The 21,508-nt window shown below is 40.6% G+C and overlaps 1 protein-coding gene across 4 annotated transcripts in view; it reads right to left on the bottom strand.

Annotated features, from left to right (window-relative positions):
* PC (pyruvate carboxylase) overlaps positions 1 to 21,508 on the bottom strand; it is a 325,659-nt gene that overhangs the window by 164,584 nt on the left and 139,567 nt on the right. For all 4 annotated transcript variants that reach the window (XM_072117868.1, XM_072117869.1, XM_072117871.1 and 1 more), the window contains one exon: positions 12,613 to 12,731. In XM_072117868.1, the coding sequence (XP_071973969.1) occupies positions 12,613 to 12,731 (119 nt within the window). The remainder of the gene's footprint in view (positions 1 to 12,612; positions 12,732 to 21,508) is intronic.

Consider the following 21,508-nt stretch of genomic DNA (forward strand, 5'->3'; position numbering starts at 1 on the left):
AAAGTAGCATGGTTAAGCATCCATAATGCTGTGGGGTCGATTTGCTCTGTCTGGTACTGGAGAGCTTGGCTCTATCACAGGATTCATAAAATCAGTGATCAAGAAATTTTAGAGCACAATGTCCTACCCAGTGTAAGAAAACATCGACTTAGTCAAAGATCATGGATCCTCCAGCAAGATGACGACTGAAAGCATGCATCCAAAAATACACAGTAATGGTAGTCCTGACCTCAATCCCATTGAAAATCTTTGGGGTGAGCTGAAATCAGACAATTGGGAAAAGAACCCTGAAAACATTCAGGAGCTTTAATAAACTGCAAGGCAAGAGCTGGAAAAAAAAAACAGCTGAGAAGTGCTAGAAACAGATAGATGGCTACAAAAAACATTTTGGGGCTTCATCGAAGGTTGCGCAACCAAGTATTAATAAGGGATTAACAATGAGGGATCTTTGAACAATGAAAAGAGAAGAAAACATGCGGCACCTAATGACAGTCTGTAGGACTGTTTTAATGTACAGATTAAATTAAGTTTCAATTTTTTAATGGTGCGTGCCGCATGTTTTCTTCTTTATTCCTTGTTCAAAAAGCTAGGTCTTATTACTGATACATGCAGAGCACCGCCAGTGTTACTTTTTTACTGCCCATCTCTAATTTAAGAACAGGGGATATCATCCTGGAGGTGTTGGGTGAGCTGGCTAAACACCTATGGATGTGTTTGCTCTAGACAGTGATAAGATTGTGACACTCCTCTAAACTGTTAAGGGTTCTGTATCGCTATGTACCAGAGCCTTAGATTTGCTATTATAGTAGACTTCTTCTCAAAAAGCCTTTAAAAGTCATGTTATATGAAAAGATTTAGTGCAGCACACGGCTTTCCTGATGGCCCCGAAAACTGCAATTCAGTCTAAAAAATTCCAAGAAATATGAAAGTAAGAATTAGAGAGGAACTTCAGCTGGTACTCCCCTATCACAGTAAATAAACCATAGGAAAGGGCGATATTTATGCCTTCCATATATTTATGGGAGCCTAACTTGTGTTTATGCAAGGAGGATGTGAAACATACGGCAAGGGAGGGTTCAATTAAACCAAAGCCCCGTAGTCCTATAAATTTACAACGTTAGCAAGTCCTTTGTTCCTAATCAGGGATCCGTTTATAAAACCAGCCTTCTGTAAAGCCCAATGCCAGGTTTTATTTGCACCCTTCACAATAGCTATAATTCAGATTGGTATTTATTCAGTCGAAAAGGTTGCTTCTCCATTTTATGGCAGATAAAGGTTAATGAAGGAGGGAATGAAGCTCTTGTGAGGAATGGTGCTGTTTATGAGACCCCTGTGTCCCAACATGTCCATAAATCAATGCAGAATTAATGTCTGGCGCAGAGAAAAGATGGAGCTCCGCTCTAATCCGTTTCCTAACTTCTTTCTTTGGGCAGCTAGGCCCTCTGTCTACTAGCCGTTGGATTGCAGGTTTCCTCTCATCAGAAGCAAACAGATTCTTTTATGTGGGCTCATGCACAGGGCCGTGGCTTCTGGAGGAGCTGAAAGCTCCGTCCTATTCCTGAAGTTTTTGCAGCTTAAGACAGTGGGCGTGAGCAGATTTCACACCCTGAGGGCATAGGGGGCCGCAAACAGACCAAATATTCATGGTTTGCAAGTTTGTCTGCAAGTCATGTTCCCATATGACCAAAATACTGCCAAATCTCTAGATGCGTTTTTGGAAAGAATGAATACATTTTTTGCCAATTTGCAATTTTATTATATCTGTAGCAGAATAAACCCTGGCAAAATTTGCAACTAAAACACATTTGTGTTTTGCTTTTCTGCTGTGGATTTTCAATGGAAAAGCTTCAAATTCACTTTTAATTTTATTCTTTTAATATCAACCAGTTAGTGTTAGTGTTAGTCAGGGAGTCCCTTCTTCCTTACTAAATAGCAGCACTGTAATTATTACACTGAATCGGTGCTGCTGTTTAGTGGGGAAGTAGGGATTGCTTTCACCTTCTAACATTATGATTGAAGGCATCCCTAATCCCCCGGAGAGTGGCCAGTAGGTGAAACAGGACCCTGCATAGTCCGCGTTTCATAGTGCCCTTTCTTAGTTCTTAGGACCTTTCTAGGAAAGTGTTAAGGCAAGTATATAATTGTATAGGAAACAATTTCTTTAAGATAAGTGACCTAAATTTGTTACTTTATTTGACAAGCCCTTCTACTGCAGTAGCCATTACCTTCCTCAGACCACTCCATCAGATCATTTGTGTTGTCTGACAACCTATTGTCAGTAGTAACCGAGAAGGTGACATTTCGTGTACAGGAAACCCAAGATCTAGGGAGTTAATGTATACAATGTATGTCTCACAAAGAAGACACACATCTTGTGCTAATCTTGTTCTGGTTATGCTCCATCAAACTTTAAGGCAATTGCCCTTTAAATCATTACAGAAATCAATGATCCTTTTAGAACTATAAAAGGGCAAATGTCAATGTTGTACTACAATCACCATACATGCAATTAGTTTAAACATGTAGTTTTACTGTAGGTTTTCTGTTACTCATGCTTAGGTTTATAGCTTATAGAAATTTTATGCATATGTGTAGTATGCATGGCCTTTACGAGTGAACGTCTGCAAAGGCAATCTCCTTAAGGAATTCCATTCTCCTTCCTGATCAATATGGTATTTTCTGTAAGCTATTTGGTCACGAAATGTCTATCGGCTTTTTCCTTTATCCCAATAATTTACAGCACCCAAATCCACAACAAAAAATATGCCATTCTAGATCCCCTTCCACTTACTCTCTCCCTTCTTGATTTTTTCCCTGCCCTTAAGTAATCTAATGTTCTTACCAATTTGGATGTATGAGCACGTTTGTGTAGGTTTGTCTTAACCCACGTCTGATATTTCAGTCGAAACATAAGCAATTTATCCTCATAATCTGCATTCTTGAGCTTATGTGGATCCCCTTCTGGATCACCTATAATCTCTATAATCATCTATATATCATCTATAATCACACGAAAATATGGGGGGGGGGCATGTATACATCCCCCATACAGAAAATAAATAAAAGTTAAATCATGGATGCAAGATTTGGTAAAAAGCCTATTATAAATCATAAGAGGTCTGTCTGTCAATGAGCCTATAAAAACAGAAACCATCATGCTGTTGTAGACAAATTTTTGTCCACCAATGATTAACTTTCTCATGCATTTAATATCTTCCTTAAAATTCACTTAATACTAATAATATTAATATTTTTATTATGTGCAAGCCAAACTTGCTGTGAAATAAGTTTATTATCTACTGCGACTTCATTCACAACTCCAATGGATTGCAACATATAAGTGTCTGTAGATAATCCCTACTACAACAATAGCTTATCGTTTATCCATGCATCCATTGGTGCAGCCCTGACCTGCTTCTAGCTGGGAAAGATCAATATCCTGCACAGCTAGCTCCAACTTCACAGTCAGAGCTACGGAAGGGACCTCATTCCGTGTGTCAACTTTCAGGGTCACACGTTCAACTCGAAATAAGGACAGAAAATCAATATCATGATATCAATGTTACGGACATTTTTATGTGCAGATCCTAGAGTCTGTAATTGGTCTTTGGTGACAACTGAAAGCAAATCTAGAAAATGACAGTATATAAAAAAACAAAACCTTACTAAAATTATCCCAGTGCATCCAAAAAAAGAAAAGGCTTCTCCTTCATGTCAAGGTCAAGTGTCAACAATCAAAATACAGTAAAATCTTTGTGGATTCATCTCCTGGCCTTCATTATAGCCACTTATCCTACAGTACAGCACAGAAGTACAATAAATACGTATGGACAACAACCAGTAAAAAGTATTTCATTATTCATTGCGACAAAACAGTACTCGAGATTGTCAAACACCAGAAATCCAACAACATCCAATTAGAAGTGTTCCCTAGAGCTGAATCCTGTATGTCAAGCCTCAGCAGCATTAATAATCTCTTGCCCGCAACTCTCCTCACCTAGCACACTTTTTATTTTTCTTCTAAATCAGGGAGATTTGTGGTGCTGTGCGACTATGAAAAAAATTGTAAAAAAAACAAGTAGAGAAAATGCACACAGAACATAAGATGAAGGGTACAAGGACGCCAGGAAAGCGCTTGGTGTCCTCACAAAGAACACAGCACTATGACAACGGAGACTAGTGCAACTACCCAAGGACAAGGGGCAAAGCCGCCAAGGTGATAGAACAAAACAGCAATACACACAAATACATACGTGTCTAAACCATGTACTTTACACTTACAGGGGTCTCTTCTATATAAACATGTGTATATTCTGTTTTTACACCTGTCATACATATTGATGACTAGAGTCACAGTACACTGGAGTCGTAAACACATGATAATTCATCATGTCAAACATTTTCTGGTTGAAGAAGCAATGTTCTGTCCATGGATGGGGGAATCCAAATGCAATAGTTGAGCTGATAATATTCTGTGAATATACCAATCTACAGTCTGAAATCCTAAATCATTTTGAATCACACATTGAAGTTCCTAAAACCTATTTCTGCCACCCAGACGTACCTGGGAATAGGCTATTTAATAAAACTCAAAGAAGCCAGAACAGCTCAATAAAATAGGACATTGGTGTCTATAAAGTATTCTCAGTCTGGGTCAGGTTGTGCCACCTCAATGCTATTGGTATGAACCACGTGGATCTAGAGGCATTGAGCAGTGAGGCCTAGGACCTTAACAGCTAGCATGGTTCTTATCCGGACAGTCTAAGATTTCTTTTGCTTAATCAGAAAAATCAAGATTGCCGCAGGCAGTTCTAAATGGGAATCAACTTAAGTGGTATGAAGAGAGTCCAAAAATTTGTCTACATGCATTGCGCAGTGTCCAGGTTAAGGGTGGCCTCAACACTATGCTGAGTATGCCAGGCACTGTCAAGGTGTTGCTGTTTGGACGGGAAGGTAAGGCATGGTGTACCCCAGTGGAAAATAAGTCCAAAGAGTCAGGGTCTGCAGTGAACAGTTTCCTTCATTATTGAAGAAATTCAGGTGCAAAGCAACACAAGCAAATCAAAGGGGGGACTTTTCCACTCTCCACCCTGGCAGAAGAAGGGTTAATGCCAAGTTAAGGCCTGGGCTAGATGTCCCTCTCTTTCTCAGAAGGCTGGTACTCTATTCACAGGCTAGGAGCCCATGGTCTAAGGCAGAATAGCCCCATCTACGTTTCTTCTTCTGGTTGTTCAGGTAGACTGGCAATCTTTTCCTACAAGCTCTGTTCCCCAACTGCAGACACTAAGGACTGGGACTATTCTCCTTATAAAACTTTCTACCAGGGGAGGAGTGGTTACATTTAAGCACAAAAACAATGACCAGGCGTTTTCCGATAGACTTACATTGAGTCCCCATAATATTCTAGGATTATTAAGTGTAAATAAGTTTCCAGACAGCACCTGTCATAGCAACTATAGATGAGGAAAATTACTGAGATACACTCTATAGATTAATAAGAATTTAACCTTTGAAGTAAAATTAAGTAACAAGTGATGAATTTGCATATATTCACAAATATTCAAATGTCCAAAGTACCATGCTCTCATGTTCCATGGCCAATCCCACCTCTGGTCAACTACAGATGGAAAGATCACAGCAAGGCAGTGCTGTGTGTCTTGCAGTCAGTAGGTGTGTCATCTTTGGTAATCGGCCCCACACATGGAAGTCTGTAAGGCCGCAAAAGTGTCTATCAATTATGCCAAGTTACCCCCAAGTGTAACAGCACCAAAATCCTGGTCCATAATTTGATGCACGTACCTAAGAAAATTCCTAATGTTAGACAAACGTCTAAACCTTTACCAAGCACTCTCTTAATTCTGACTTCAGAAAGTTGCATAATAGGGCATTTGCAAATTCTAAAACAATGCAGTTTTTAAAAGTTAGTAGGAAAGTGGGCACTGGAAGACAGATGCAACTTCTTATTAAAGTTACCAAAATCATTCTAATTTTACACAAGTAAAAATAGGAATAATGGGTCAGGGAGACTTGAATTACCAACTTTGATTGTTATGGCCCATCAATGGGATAGGGATGGGATTCTTGCCGCTCTATTCAACAATGCAAGGCCCAAAGTAGCAAAAGTGACCTATGATTAATTGCAATGTGGTACATGGTGAAAGAAAGAAACATTAAACTCCTTACTTAAAGGGGATTTCCATAAAGATCAAAATAGAGTTCAGAAAGTATTAGATTCCATACATTCAAATAGAGTATTACTTCCCACGTTAGTAGAGATGAAATGTAAAAAAAAGCACGCTGTAAGGCTTAATATGTTGAGATGTGCCCTTCAAAAAACTTTCTTTGAAAAATTCCAGCAATGGGTTTACTTTATAGACCACCTTAAGTTGTTCCTCTAAAGTGGTTAATGTCAATGTAGAGAATACAAAACGGATTTAATTAATAGGCTTTTAATATGTATAGCAAACAAATAGAGGGATGGATAAAAGACTGCTACATACTGTAGTGTCCATTGCATAGTGCAGCTCATTAAAGGGAAGTGTTCATGTAAATGTTACATTGTGAAGCATAAAGAAAATAATTAAAACCAGAATCACAGCCATTTTCTGCCTCCCGTTAATGGATTGCTTCTAGTTAGAAAAACAGAAAATAAATCAATAAAATAGCAACAACTGTGTAAAAAGAATCTCTAGTATGCTTACTATTGATTTCTTCCTGAAAAGCATTAACAATCTTTTAAATAGGGAAGTCTAATGCATTTGATGCGTTGCATCGGATAGCAGCCAGCAAGCATTCTGGGAAATCGTAGAGCACATTACCAAATTCAAAGCGAGGCTTAAAATAGAAGAATCAAGGCTCTTCTCCCGCCGCTTTTATTATTCAGCTGAAAATCTGCTTTCATATATATTGCAGACCGTCCGTATCAATTTTACATGAAACGCACATTTATTATAAATACATTTTGCCACAATGAGGATTTCAAATGGCTCTTGAAAGAACAGAGGTTAATCCAGCATGAACTTTTAAGAAAAACACTGTGTTGTGGGCGAGTCGGAGAGAAGGAAATTTCAAATCAAGGTTAAGACGGAGATTAGTATCAAAGAAAGTCTTATGTAAAGTGCGAAGAAGCAGCTGGAGGCGTCCCATGTTAGAGCGACGGGGCCTCATGGTGAGGAGCTGAAAAAAATCCTGTGCCTCAAGTAAAAGTAAAGTGACCTAATGACTCCCTTACATCAGAACTATAAAGAGCACCGAATTCTTGCAACCAGTCCACCATATGGTACCCTGCGGTGACTGCTCTCACCAGTTGTTTCTTAGGACGAGAAGTTTCTCTGAAGGAGATATAAAATGCTCCTGTGTCTCTACATTACGGTTATAATAAAGTCTAGGGTCTCCGTTTATTCTTAGAACATCCACCTAGTATTTCCTGCTCCTCAGGTCACACATGCTCAGTAGCTGCTACATGGCAGCCATGTGGCTTTCGGTTGTCTAGGCCAGAGATTTTCAACCAGTAAGCCCTGGAACACTAGTGTGCTGCAACACATGGTCGGGTGTGCCACGGGGAAAGTTCCCCAAACTATGGTGCCCCCTGTGTTTTGTTTCCCGGCAATGCGCAAGTCACGGCTTCTTACAATGTAGGAGACGTGTACAATAACACATGTGCGCGCTTTGAACCTCGCGTGACAAAATGACGACACCGAGGCCGGCGCATCATCCTGAGAGCGGAGAGACTCTTGCATTTGCCCACCGCCAAGGTAATGCCCACGAATAATGCTGACTATATGAGCTTTTGCCTGAGTATATGAACTGTTGTCAGAATACTCAGCATATGAGCTGGTACTTTTAGTACTCCAGCAGTATACTGCATATAACAATGAGAAATGTAAAATGAGAAATACTATAGTCATGAGGCTGGAGTACTACAAGTACCAGCTCATATGCCGAGTATATGAGCTGGCACTTGTACTCTGGCCTCATGGCCATAGTACTTCTCATTGTACCCCTTTATTTTGCAGTATATGAGCCACATAATAATCAGCACCATATACTAAAACCAGGGAGAAACTGAGAACTGTTGAGGAAGAGCTCCGTGTGCGTCTTTCCACCATTCCTGCCAGGATTTCCCTTTTGTGTTTATCAAAACAGGCCCAGGTTTCACACTGAGTGAGTAAAATAAATTTAGAATCTATATTATTTTGGTTGGTGGTGTGCCCCAGGATTTTCAAAGTATAAAAAGTGTGCTGTGGCTCAAAAAAGGTTGAAAATCACTGGTCTAGGCCCACCAGTAAACAGCAGAGCAATAGAAACAGCTTCTTCATTTTAGCATACATTAAATGAAAGATTGGAGGAAACAAAAAATGTTTTTAAAAAAGTATGGAGTGATGGAGTTTATTTTAGCTCTTTTTTACACCGGGAATATATTAAATGAAGGACAAGCACAAGAACTGCGGGGGGTCAGTACATTAACACCACACAAAACTAATAGGACTTTGTCATTTAAAACTAAGAGAAGACAATGGCCATTTCTTGAATATAAATTAATACTGATTGTGTTCCAAGCTCCGTATTAACAAACTTCTTCCTTCAGTTATTTTATGCAGCCATCCAATGCAGGATCATTAAGAACCAGAGTAATGAGTTTTAGTTTCCTCTTCAAAATTCAACAGATGTGGAGTGATAAAATCATGCCTTTCCCCTTAATCTTTTTTTTGGGAAAAATGGAAAAGCAATTTTCATTGCTGTGCCTTGCTGAGCAGAGATGCAATGTGTCCCTTACACTTATAATTAAGCAATAATGCGCTAAGCATATAGAAAAACAAGATTTCTTCCAAAACCCTTTGGGGCACTAGGGCTTCAATTTATGGCTGCTGAATGGATGTTCTAGGAGAAAACAGATCGCCCTGAGCCTTCTACAACAGAGGTCTAAATATCTTATAATAAATAACAAAAAGGGAAAAAAAATAGAGCTTGTTGCTAGGAAAGTACGGCCTAAAACTGTATTTTCTTGTGCATTTAAACAGCAGGCATCCAGCTTGGTGGTATGGCTTGTGGCTTTGTACCATGATGTCAGGCTGTAGAATTATTGCTAGCACCATGCCAAGGATTATAACACAAGAAAAGAACTTCAGATTTAGTATGAAACAATTGAAATAACTCTGAGGGCCCCCATTTACAGGTATCGCTCTCTGTTATATGCCATTTTCCATGTGTTGACCACCTTTGGGATGCAGGCTCCTGCAGCATTAAATGACTGCATTATCATAAAGCTCGGCACTGAAGACATTGGGACAGGGTGGATGTGGCTGTGTAAATGCACTTAGGTCAAACAGAGAACAGCAGCTACAGATATGGATGGCAGGCAGCGAGACAAAAATGGATGGTTCCTCTCAGATCCAGCAGTTCACAGGCCTCTACTGCCTCCAGGCTCGCTCTGATGCCAGCAGTGGGCTACAGGGATACAGCTTATTCCTGTGATACCCAATCAAGTAGGAATGTTAGAAATCTATGTTGTCTATACTCCATAATCTACACGAAATATACTGCAGTAGACCATATGAGAATACAGATAATATACAGAACCTATAAGAGGTCCCTCTCTTTTTAAGAATTTTGCAGGAATCAATAGTACAAGTAAATATAAGAAACTGTCACATTGTGTCACTGAAAAATACCTCTTTCTCCACTTATCAGGCCATTTCCCTTGTCTGCTGACATGAACTGCTAAATAATGCAAAACACAGACCATATAGCTGCTCTGCCAGAAGAATTACCTATTCCCAAGATTATTTTTTAAGATAAATTGGAATGCAAGCCATATCCAACACCAAAACAGATATATAGTACCGTACCGCTGAGACCCCTAATTTTACCACCAAAAACTGGGAAAACCTATTGTCTCGAGTATAAGCCGAGGGTGGGAAATGCATTGGTCAAAGACCCCCCCCCCCCCCCAGTATATAGCCAGTCAGCCCCCAGTAGTATACAGCCTGCCCCGCATAAAAATTAAAAAAAAAAACAACAAAAAAAAAAAACACATATACTCACCCTCCGCTAGCCCTGATGTGCAGCACTGCTCCCCCGATGTCCGCACGGCTCCACTTCTTGCTGCCGCGCCCTTCTTCTTTCTTCTACTGGGTGCCGCCATTCCCCCCCCCCTCTCGGCCAGCAGGCGCATAGTATGACACGCCGCTGCTCACGTCATACTAGGCGCCGCCTGGGGGAAAAACATGGCGGCGCCCAGCAGAAGAAAGAAGAGGGGCGCGGAAGCAAGAAGAGGAGCCGCGCGGACATTGGGGGAGCAGCGCTGCACATCGGGGCCACCGGAGGGTGAGTATATAAGTTAAAAAATAATAAAGTATTTTTTTTTACTCTGCATTGACTCGTGTATAAGCCGAGGGGACGTTTTTCAGCACATTTTTTGTGCTGAAAAGCTCGGCTTATACACGGGTATACACTCACCGGCCACTTTATTAGGTACACCTGTCCAACTGCTCGTTAACACTTAATTTCTAATCAGCCAATCACATGGCGGCAACTCAGTGCATTTAGGCATGTAGACATGGTCAAGACAATCTCCTGCAGTTCAAACCGAGTATCAGTATGGGGAAGAAAGGTGATTTGAGTGCCTTTGATCGTGGCATGGTTGTTGGTGCCAGAAGGGCTGGTCTGAGTATTTCAGAAACTGCTGATCTACTGGGATTTTCACGCACAGCCATCTCTAGGGTTTACAGAGAATGGTCCGAAAAAGAAAAAACATCCAGTGAGCGGCAGTTCTGTGGGCGGAAATGCCTTGTTGATGCCAGAGGTCAGAGGAGAATGGGCAGACTGGTTCGAGCTGATAGAAAGGCAACAGTGATTCAAATTGCCACCCGTTACAACCAAGGTAGGCAGAAGAGCATCTCTGAACACACAGTACGTCAAACTTTGAGGCAGATGGGCTACAGCAGCAGAAGACCACACCGGGTGCCACTCCTTTCAGCTAAGAACAGGAAACTGAGGCTACAATTTGCACAAGCTCATCGAAATTGGACAGTAGAAGATTGGAAAAAACGTTGCCTGGTCTGACGAGTCTCGATTTCTGCTGCGACATTCGGATGGTAGGGTCAGATTTTGGCGTCAACAACATGAAAGCATGGATCCATCCTGCCTTGTATCAACAGTTCAGGCTGCTGGTGGTGGTGTCATGGTGTGGGGAATATTTTCTTGCCACTCTTTGGGCCCCTTGGTACCAATTGAGCATCGATGCAACACCACAGCCTACCTGAGTATTGTTGCTGACCATGTCCATCCCTTTATGACCACAATGTACCCAACATATGATGGCTACTTTCAGCAGGATAATGTGCCATGTCATGAAGCTGGAATCATCTCAAACTGGTTTCTTGAACATGACAATGAGTTCACTGTACTCAATTGGCTTCCACAGTCACCAGATCTCAATCCAATAGAGCATCTTTGGGATGTGGTGGAACGGGAGATTCGCATCATGGATGTGCAGCCGACAAATCTGCGGCAACTGTGTGATGCCATCATGTCAATATGGACCAAAATCTCTGAGGAATGCTTCCAGCACCTTGTTGAATCTATGCCACGAAGAATTGAGGCAGTTCTGAAGGCAAAAGGGGGTCCAACCCGTTACTAGCATGGTGTACCTAATAAAGTGGCCGGTGAGTGTATATACGGTATACGTTCAACAAAAAAAAAAAATCTGTATTTTCTTTTTGCATTTACAAAAAAATAGCTTTTTGTCCCTACATTTGAAGATCCTTCAAGTCTCTGACGACTAAGCTATATTTGAACTTTTTATTTTGTATTGTTATTTTTGTATTTTCTCAATCTTTCCATTTTATCTTGCAACGGAGGCCTGTTGCGTTTTTCTTTGTTTTTATTGTCACCTTGGTCACTCTAATAAAACATTGCACAAATTAGCAAACTGTTATTCATTCAAGTTCCTTACACTTTTTATTCTACTCATGACATACAGCCTAGAACAGTGGTGGCGAACCTATGGCACGAGTGCCATCCCTCTATATGGGCACCCTTGCCATCACCCCAGGGCAGGGTTTGCCAGACAGGACTCAAGGCCTCTTGCAGTCCCAAGCAGCCTAGGACCCTAGAAGGAAGCTACAATGATAATCCAAACTTCTTCTCCTTCTTTCTACTGTATTGGTGTCCTCAGGTGCCTATGTAATTTAAACCTCTGAAAGTTTAGGGAGTAATAAGTTACTGCTTAAATTGTCGCATTGGCACTGTCAAAAATATGTGGGTTTTGGTTGTAATTTGGGCACTCAGTGTCTAAAAGGTTTGCCATCACTGGCCTAGAAGTCCCCGCTAAGGTCAGCCTTGGGGGATGGCTGTACATCTAGCTACAAGTCAACCGATGAACCATGATGCAGGGAAAACCTGTGACCATCCATATTTTGTCTATTTCAGTAAAAACAAATGTTACCCATGAATTGACAATTCTGGAGAATGTTATTATAACTATGTTTTGCTTTGTCTCTTGGTTATTTCTCTTAGGCAAGGGAACTTATGTTAAAATTTTAAGTATAATTTTTAACCATAACCTCTGCTTAGCACTGAAATTTACTGTAATTAACACATGAAACTTACTCTGTTATTTCTTCTGTCACAGTGTGTTCCACCTGCAGCCGAGAGTTGACCTCTATGAAATAATGTTTGCCGTGCTTATCCACTAGGAATTCAACAGTACCCGCATTTTCATAGCCAACCTGCGAACAGAGGATATAGTGGAAGAATATTAAGAGAAAAGGGCATTTAACTATTGTACATTTTCATTTACACAAGTACAATTTTATTTGCCATTAAAAATTGAAAATTAAATATTCTGTATGATGATGAAATTAACAGATCTGGATTCACTGACCTAAAAATCTATAAAATGTGCTTCACACTAAAACCTTGCACACACCTAGCTTATCACTTGCTACCCAAAATTTCACATCTAACAGGTGTTTACCCCTCAATGTTGCTAATTCTTCTGCTTTTTGTTAATGCCATGAATAAAAACGTTAGAGTTTGATAAACTAGATCTATAAAATACAAATGTACTAAAAAGGATAAAAAAAAAGGTCTTTCCAGAAAATTCCTATATCAGATTAAAATATTTTTTTTTTCAAAGAAAGTAATGAATAGCCATAAAGGACACAAAGTACTCATTCCCCTTGATCTATTTCTCACACAGAGGGACAGACACTTTATGACTTGTGTTGCCGGCTGAGTTCAGCTATCCATACCCAAAAATGAAAAGGTCACATGATTGTACTTGCCAGATCTGGCAGGATGCCCAGACTAACAACTACAATGTAGCAAAAGTTTAACATTCAGTTTGGCAGAGGAACCACAGAATCTGTATTAAATCAGCAAATCTGAATTCATTAAAGCATTCTAACAAAACCTGGGCAAATGTTATGTACATTACTGCAAGATGTGAATATACTCAATGTATCATTGGAGTCAGATTGGGACACTAAGCACTAAATGGGGATATGTTAGGGGCTGACTAATGAAGTACTAAGGCTTTGCTGATGCGGGGCCAGATGGGGTCCCTGTTAGATGTAGACTGGGTTTAAGTAAACTGTATGTAACAAACTAATATGAACATAAATGCCAAGCTCTAAAATTACAGTGAAACCTTGTCCATAACATCAAGTGCAATAGTCCATAGCCACTCACCATGCTGATCCCATTCCCTAGATTTACTAACCCGGTCTAAGTTTTAGAGAAATTTAGCTTAATAAGAGGCTGATTGATACATTATGGGCATCTTTTGACTGTCTAATCATTAAACACTGATATGTGCCAAAATTATGCATCAATTTTGAAACTATAGAGAACCTGTCAACATGTTTTCAACATAAAATCTAATGACCGGTTCCTACAGAAGTCTTCATTCTGCGGTCTATGCTTTTTTTTTTTTGTATAAAACTCCATAGCTCATTTGAAGCAAAAATCTTTTATAAAACAGTAGCTGGCACCTTGCCTGTGGATCACAGAGTCACAAGGGGAGTGCCCTATAAGGCTGAGCCGATTAGGGTGCCTCAGCCAAAGGCTCCCTCATTCTCCCCCTCAAGAATTCTCATCAGCAGAGTCAAACAACGTCTCACAAAGCGGAGCTACCTTATTCCACTTCATTCCTGAAAGAGGGGGGGATGAGGGAGATGGTTAACTTGGTGGAAGAGAATTCACAGGAGAGGTTGAGGGTGCTGATGGAAACATTGGCTGAGACATTTAGTGACTAGGGTGACTTAAAGTGATTTCAGCTGGATCTGAGCTATTTTTTGTATTTTTAATACAAAAATGCCCGGGGCACAATATGAAGACTTCTATCGGAACCTAGTGAAAACCTGATGGATAGTTTCCCTGTAAGCTCCAAGCCTATTTGCCAATAGGAAGCATATTTTCAGCATTTTTTTAAATTCAGTTAGGTTGGGGAGAACGGCCTTCTGCCTGCTTACACTGGAAACACTCCACCAGAACTCCCACATTGGTCTGACTGGGTCTGATGAGCCTTACTTAGCTCCCATAACATCATCGTCACAGAAATCCTGTTTATCCCATGCCATGTCATAAGTAACAGTGACAAGATATATAACTCACCGTTTTGAATATTATGGCTTATCACTATATACAGAAAAATGTATATGTTACAACAAACGTCAGAGCACAGTGCAAGTGTTGTCATGGAGACTCAGGATTAAGATAAAGTCCTGTCTGCGTTAACAGAATGTTCCTTTAATGGGAAGTCTAGTATATGCCTTACAGAAGTAATGCCAAAAATACCTGTAAACTGGGTGATTAACAAGGTTATTAGATGCATCAGTTCGTGATATTTCATTTCTGTGCATATTTGCCACCCATTCAATAAATGGTGCTGAAGTTGGTTTTCTGGTAGCATATTACATTTTCGATAGCATATTACATTTTTATAACAAATAGAAAATATCACAACATATGAAACCCATCTTCTAAAAGAGCTTGGGTTCAGTTTCCAGCACTGGCCACTATACAGAGAACAGAGCTGGACATCTGGCTCTGTTCTTCAAATTGATCCATGAAGTTTTCTGAATCAGTGGGGCTCAAATATATGGCTGTTTGGTAAATGGAGACACTAAGGAAGCAAATCTAGCCGTGAGGTTATTGTGTTTTGTGGGCAATCATAAACTGATGGCTTTTAAGCTACATTCGAAGGTTGGAAACCTGACACTTTTGGTAGAGTTCTAGAATAAGGGGGGATACACAGGAGAGGTCCAGGAGAGGATTGTGAGAAGAATGGATGGTAGTAGAGTGAAGCAAAAGGTTCTGTGAGGAACGGAGATTACACGTGGGACGCTTTTGCTGGTTAGTTAAAAGATATATGGAAAAAGAGATTGTGAAATTAGAGAGAGTCTGATAGGACTGTGGGATTGTGGGCGGTATTAGGGGCAGCGACTGCCGCATGAAGCGCGCCAGTCACCGCCGAGCTATGGAGCAAGCGGTGCGGTCCGGAGAAGAGGCAGCACCTCCGCCGTTTCTATTGTACTCCGTAGCGACGTTAGATAGCGTTATCGGAGGTTTCCTATAACGCTATCATTGTAAAACTGCTGCGTTTGAATTCATGGGTGACAGGTCCTCTTTTTAAGCTTTAGATGGCATTGACTGCATAAGCTTTACACAGGTTTTCAGCTGCTATTGTAATGGATGATAGCAATTCCAACTGCTCCTCCATAATATTTAAAAACATACACAATCTGCATTGGAAGAGAACCATTCTACCTACCAAACAGACAATATTTCCAGGCCAATAAAATCATGAAACCAGGTGAAAAGGCAGCATATGGCAAGTCAAATTGAGCTAGTATTACTGCAGAGATGACGGTAAAAGCATCTGACGGCAGCTGTTGTCTTATTGTCGCTTCTAAAAAGGCACAAAGTTAAGATAAAGCAAAAAGACCTGACCTCATTAATGTGCATTACACTGTGCACAAGCGGCTGGGTGCAGCTTCTGACAACTGTCACCATAGATATTAATCCACTGCAAACCCACAGGAGAAGGCGACAGGGGTGTGGGGGAAATCGGGAAACATGACTATGCAGTGGTTCATGAAGGAGAGATCAATACAAGTACCCCAAAACTCATTACTTAACTGCAATTAATGGACAAGGAGGGAAATACATGTTATAATGTTGAATTAGTTATGAAGACACGTCACATGGGATAACCCAAAATAACTACTCTCTAAATGAGTGGATTCAACATGTTGTAATAGTGTTTAGTGAATAACAATTTAATGAGGAGATACAAAATATACTTAAAACTATTGTTTGGATGTGGATCTTGGAACAAGGCCGTCTGCTGAATAGCAAACTATGGATACAAGGCCTACGCAGATCTCAATAAATGCACTCTGCAGGGAAACGCATTACCCTTCCTGACCCTACACTCTCGAGTAGTGTTACTATAGGCATCTTATGTAACATGTAAATGAGATTGCTTATCTTCTGCATTGTAGAGGACATATATAAAATGTCAGTGGATTAGCCCATCCAGTGGCAAACCAGTCTAAACAGTGGAAGTCCTACTGCTGCAGAGTGTAACCTCACGTACTAGTGGGTTTGCCATGGTGGGTTATACAACACTCTGTATCGTAAATGAAAAGAGCCCATTTATGGTGGAATTGTCTAGTACTGGACATGGCTACAAACCAGAACTTTAATATTAAAACTTTTCCCAAAAGAGTTATGATTGTGTGCATAAGGAATCCACATACATTAACACATCTCTCTACAACCATAAGATCATTATGTGAACAGACAGTGACTTGGATATGAAGCAAATGTGAGAAGACAGGTGTTTCAAAGGGGAGCAAACTGCCTACATCAAGGACAAAAGCAGAATGCAAGTAAACAGCACTGTTCCCATTACTCTACCAATTAAAAGAGCAGCAAAGGATAGCATATGCATGCTCAGAGGCTACAAGAGACAAAAAAAAAAAAAAAAAAAAAAAAAAAAGACGAAAATCTAAAGCCCTAAGTTAGACCAAGACTCCTAAACTATGGTCATCATAGACATCCTCTACAATATTTAAAGCTTTACAGATCTGACAATCCGAAGTTTTATCCATCTGATCCCTCCACCACTCTCCGTCTGGAATACTATGGAAGGCACATTCGGTTTGTACCAAAATTCTGATATTTTTGACTTTGTACTTTACATTTCTTTATATGTCGATGTAATGTATGTAAACCGCTTCTAGAATGTACAGTACCATAAAATATATGGCTCTCTCTAAATACTGGGCAGTACAGGTTTGCAATAATAGGAAAATTGTGGAACAATGACAGATTAAAGCTGATAGCAGGTGTTGTCACAAATGCAGAATATTGAGTTGCAAAGAAAATTTCACTTGCCCAACAGGCATCACAGCTTAGTGGTTACAAATAATATGATTGTTTAGCGTCTCTTACACAGAGGCACCATACTTGAACACTACATCACCAGAACTGTGGTGTTAATTGCATAGTTGATACTTATTGTAGATATGACTATTTTAGACATCATGTAATACAATTTCTAAGGCATGGTGTGGCATTTCTGCTACATGTATTAGTCAGTGATGCAGTAACACAGTTTAGAAAGAAAACGTCTCCTCCCTGTGTCACCCTGCGGAGAGCAGAAATGTTTTTTTTATAACCAATCATTTTGACTAACTTGTCATTACTGTCAGGTTGAAAGTGACAGACTATTAGATCATGTGTGCTAGTCATTGTGCCTCTTAAAGTACAGACATGCTCCAACCAAGTGCTTAAAGATGACAATATTCCTGAAATAGTCAAATCGTGCAGCTTCTAGTGAGACAATGAGGAAACATACATTATGGAAATCTTTCAGCAACAGTCAGCTCTGGTTTCTCTAAAGGATTCCCTTAGAATGACTATAGGAAGAGTGGCCCATGGTAACCAGATGAAAGATCTTCTAGAAAATCAATGGGTCAATCACAATAGCCCAAAGCTTGGTTCACATCTGCCGGTTTCTCCGTCCTGTTACAACAGAGCTAGATGACCAATACCAATAAAATGCTAGGGTATGCCCTCAGCTAATAAGGCTGAGGGCATACCCTAGTCCTACGGTCAACTGGCTTTACAGAGTGTTACACAGTCACAACCTCGCTCTTGCTTCCTGAGCACTTGTACAGCGGGTAGGAAGTTGATTTTAGAAGGAAGAAAACAAATGGAAAGCAAATATAAGAAGATTACCACAGCCACAATACCTGGATCTATGAGTAAGTATCCCTGGTTTATTGTGCTCGATTTTCCTTTAAATGGACGGTGTAACGGAAAGCCCAGATATAGTTGTGGACTGTGGCCTTAGCCATATTTATTATTCCAAATCAGAAACATGGCCTCTAAGGCCCCTTCCACACTAGCGAGTGTGATGCGATGAACTCGCATCACACTCGCAACGCAAGCTGGCGGGAACGCACGGCCCGAACGCTGCACCGCGGGAGTGAACTCAGCATGTCAGTTCACTCCCGCGGTGCAGCGTTCGGGCCGTGCGTTCCCGGCAGCTTGCGTTGCGAGTGTGATGCGAGTTCATCGCATCACACTCGCTAGTGTGGAAGGGGCCTAACAGTGGTAGTAAATCTGCCCAACTTGGGTCCACTGTGTTCTTTCTCCACCAAGTATTCGGGCCCCTTGAACTTTTCTACCTTTTGCCACATTTCAGGCTCCAAACAAACATATGTGATTGTAAGAAGGTGCTCTGGTCAGATGAAACCAATCGAAGTTTTTGGCCACAATGCCAAATAATATGTTTGGTGTAAAAGCAACACAGCTCTGCAAAAGACCTGGGACTAGGAAGGAAATTTATTTTCCAACAAGACAATGATCCCAAACCAAAAAAGAAAATTCTACAATGGAAGGCTCACAAATAAACATACCCAGGCGGTGGAATGGCCAAGTCAAAGTACAGTCCTTAATCCAATGGAGAATCTGTGGAAAGAGCTGAAAACTGCTGTTCAAACGCTCTCCATCCAAACTCACTAAGCTCAAGCGGTTTTCCAAGAAAGAATGGGCAAGAATTTCTGTCTATGTGCAAAACTGATAAAGACCTAAAACCCCAAGCAACCTGCAGCTGTAATTGCAGCAAAAGGTGGAGTTACAATGTATTAGCACAACTTAAGGCGACTGAATAATATTGCACGCCCCCACTTTTCAGTTTTTTTACAAAAGTTTAAAATATCCAATAAATTACGTTTCACTTCACTATTGTGTCCCACTTGTTGATTCTTCACCAAAAAAAATTATGATTTTATATCTTTATGTTTGAAGCCCGAAATGTGGCAAAAAAATAGAAAAGTTCAAGGGAGCTGAACACTTTTGCAAGCCGCTGTATATACAGCTGTAAATCCTGAAATACAATAAAACCAAGTAAAGTGGATCACTTTACAATATATATAGACAAATGTTCTAAAGTGGGAGACCAGAGGATACTGTAGGTGCCTCAGTGTCTAGTAAAACTACAGATAATCACCTATTGATACAGTATCAATATAACTATGGGGGAGATTTGTCAGAAGTGTCTGAGTTTCATAAACAGCTTTGGGATAATGGAAGCTGAGCTCTGATTGGTTGCCATGGGCACTTCTGACAAATCTCTCTATTTCAATATAATAAAATAAATTGAAACCAAACTTGGCCAAGAAGGACAACTCTAGTGTGTAAATACTAAGCAGGGACCCTCAGAGAAATGGCTCACCCATGTACTGGCATTGGGTACATACTGCCAGTTGTCACAATAAAGAAAGACAAAAGAGTTCACACAAAACTCTTCCATCAATATTGTCTCATTTGATTCTGTTTGGATTCATTTTTTGATCAAAAGGGTGAGAAAATAAATTCAGTACAATAATCCTGTCACAGAAGATACTAGATTTTTCTCCTCTCCTCCTCAAACGCTCCATCTGGTCATCTCTAACAAGTATTGCACACAAACCTATGGGGGCCATTGCTGATGCCGTATCACGGCCCCCATAGTCATGTACTATATTTTGGCGGATCTATGGCGCATCCTGCACGTAGCTGTATGCGTGTCCAGGTGTAAGGCACCAAATACATTCACCAAAATCCAGCAACTATTTATTTCACACTGATGGGGACCTGCAAAAATTTAGCAGATTCGGAGCATGATAAGGTGGCCAACTCATGTGCTGCACACGTGCTGAACATCCAGGGCATAAATACAGGGTATGGGGGTCAGCAGTTCACATCAGATATTAAAGTGACATGTGAATACAACCTTATGCAAGTGGCTATGGAAGAAGCAGACCAGACACAAAAGGAGCCTACCCCTTCAGCAATCAGTCAGATGAAAATGTAAAGGATCAGGAAGGAATTATCACCTGTATTCTCTGCAAGATTTCTTCTAGACCGTTTGTTTCAGGCGTTAATGAAAATCTTGGAGTCTGACAAACACTGCAGGCAAGTTCTTTATTTTTAAAAGTGTACTCCAGCTGATGACATTTGTGGATTCATACATTCAATACAAGTCTGAATTTTTCAGCATTAAATCTTTATGCCTAAAGATGGATAACAGTAGTAAGAATAAGGGGTAGAGGGAAAGTGCCAGGGAGGCTAGTCCTGAACTGACCAACCAATGAAACCAAGGGAAATGACATGAGGAGGGATAATGTAAATATGCCATTAAATGTCACCTTCCTATACCCAGGAAGAGGTGCAGCGCCACCTCAACACCACTAAAATAGACAAATACCTGGGCCTAGGTGGCAGACGCCTACGGGGACTGCATGAATTATGTACTGTGATAGGCAGACCATTATTTCTCATATTTGAAGATTAAGGACAGGTTCTGTTCCCGGTGGATTGCAAATGTGGTGCCATGGGTCAAAAAGTGATCCTGGAAACTACAGACCCGTGAGTCTAACATCTGTTGAGGAGAAAAAATTTGAGGGGTCTATTAGAGATGCTATCCTGGTGTATCTCACTGTGCATAACCTTATAACATATACATACATATATACACATACATACATACATATATACACATACATACATACACATACATACACATATATACACATAATATATAAATATATATATATATATACATATACATACTTACCATGGGCACTCCACATGTAGGAATTATTTCCTCTGTATTAGATCAATGCGGCGCTGGACGCCGCGACATGGGTCACATGACACCCTGTCATGTGACCCACGAGCACAAAACAGGCGCATGCGCACTACACCAAGGAGGACGCCGAGTGCCTATGTTTCCATCATAGCGCTCCACACCTGCCACCGTTGATTACACCTATACAGGTATTTATATGGTGTCACGCATCACACCAGTTACCCCTGCGGAAGCCACTGTGTGTGGCGATACGCGTGGGGCCTCTTCCAGCCCCCTCCTTCTCCCCCCCTTTTTCCTGCCAGCCCAGCGGTTATTGGTAATTATTGTATATTACTCTACCTGGTTGTATATACT

Source organism: Engystomops pustulosus, chromosome 7, assembly GCF_040894005.1.
Source record: "Engystomops pustulosus chromosome 7, aEngPut4.maternal, whole genome shotgun sequence".
In the NCBI taxonomy this organism is placed as follows: Eukaryota; Metazoa; Chordata; class Amphibia; order Anura; family Leptodactylidae; genus Engystomops; species Engystomops pustulosus.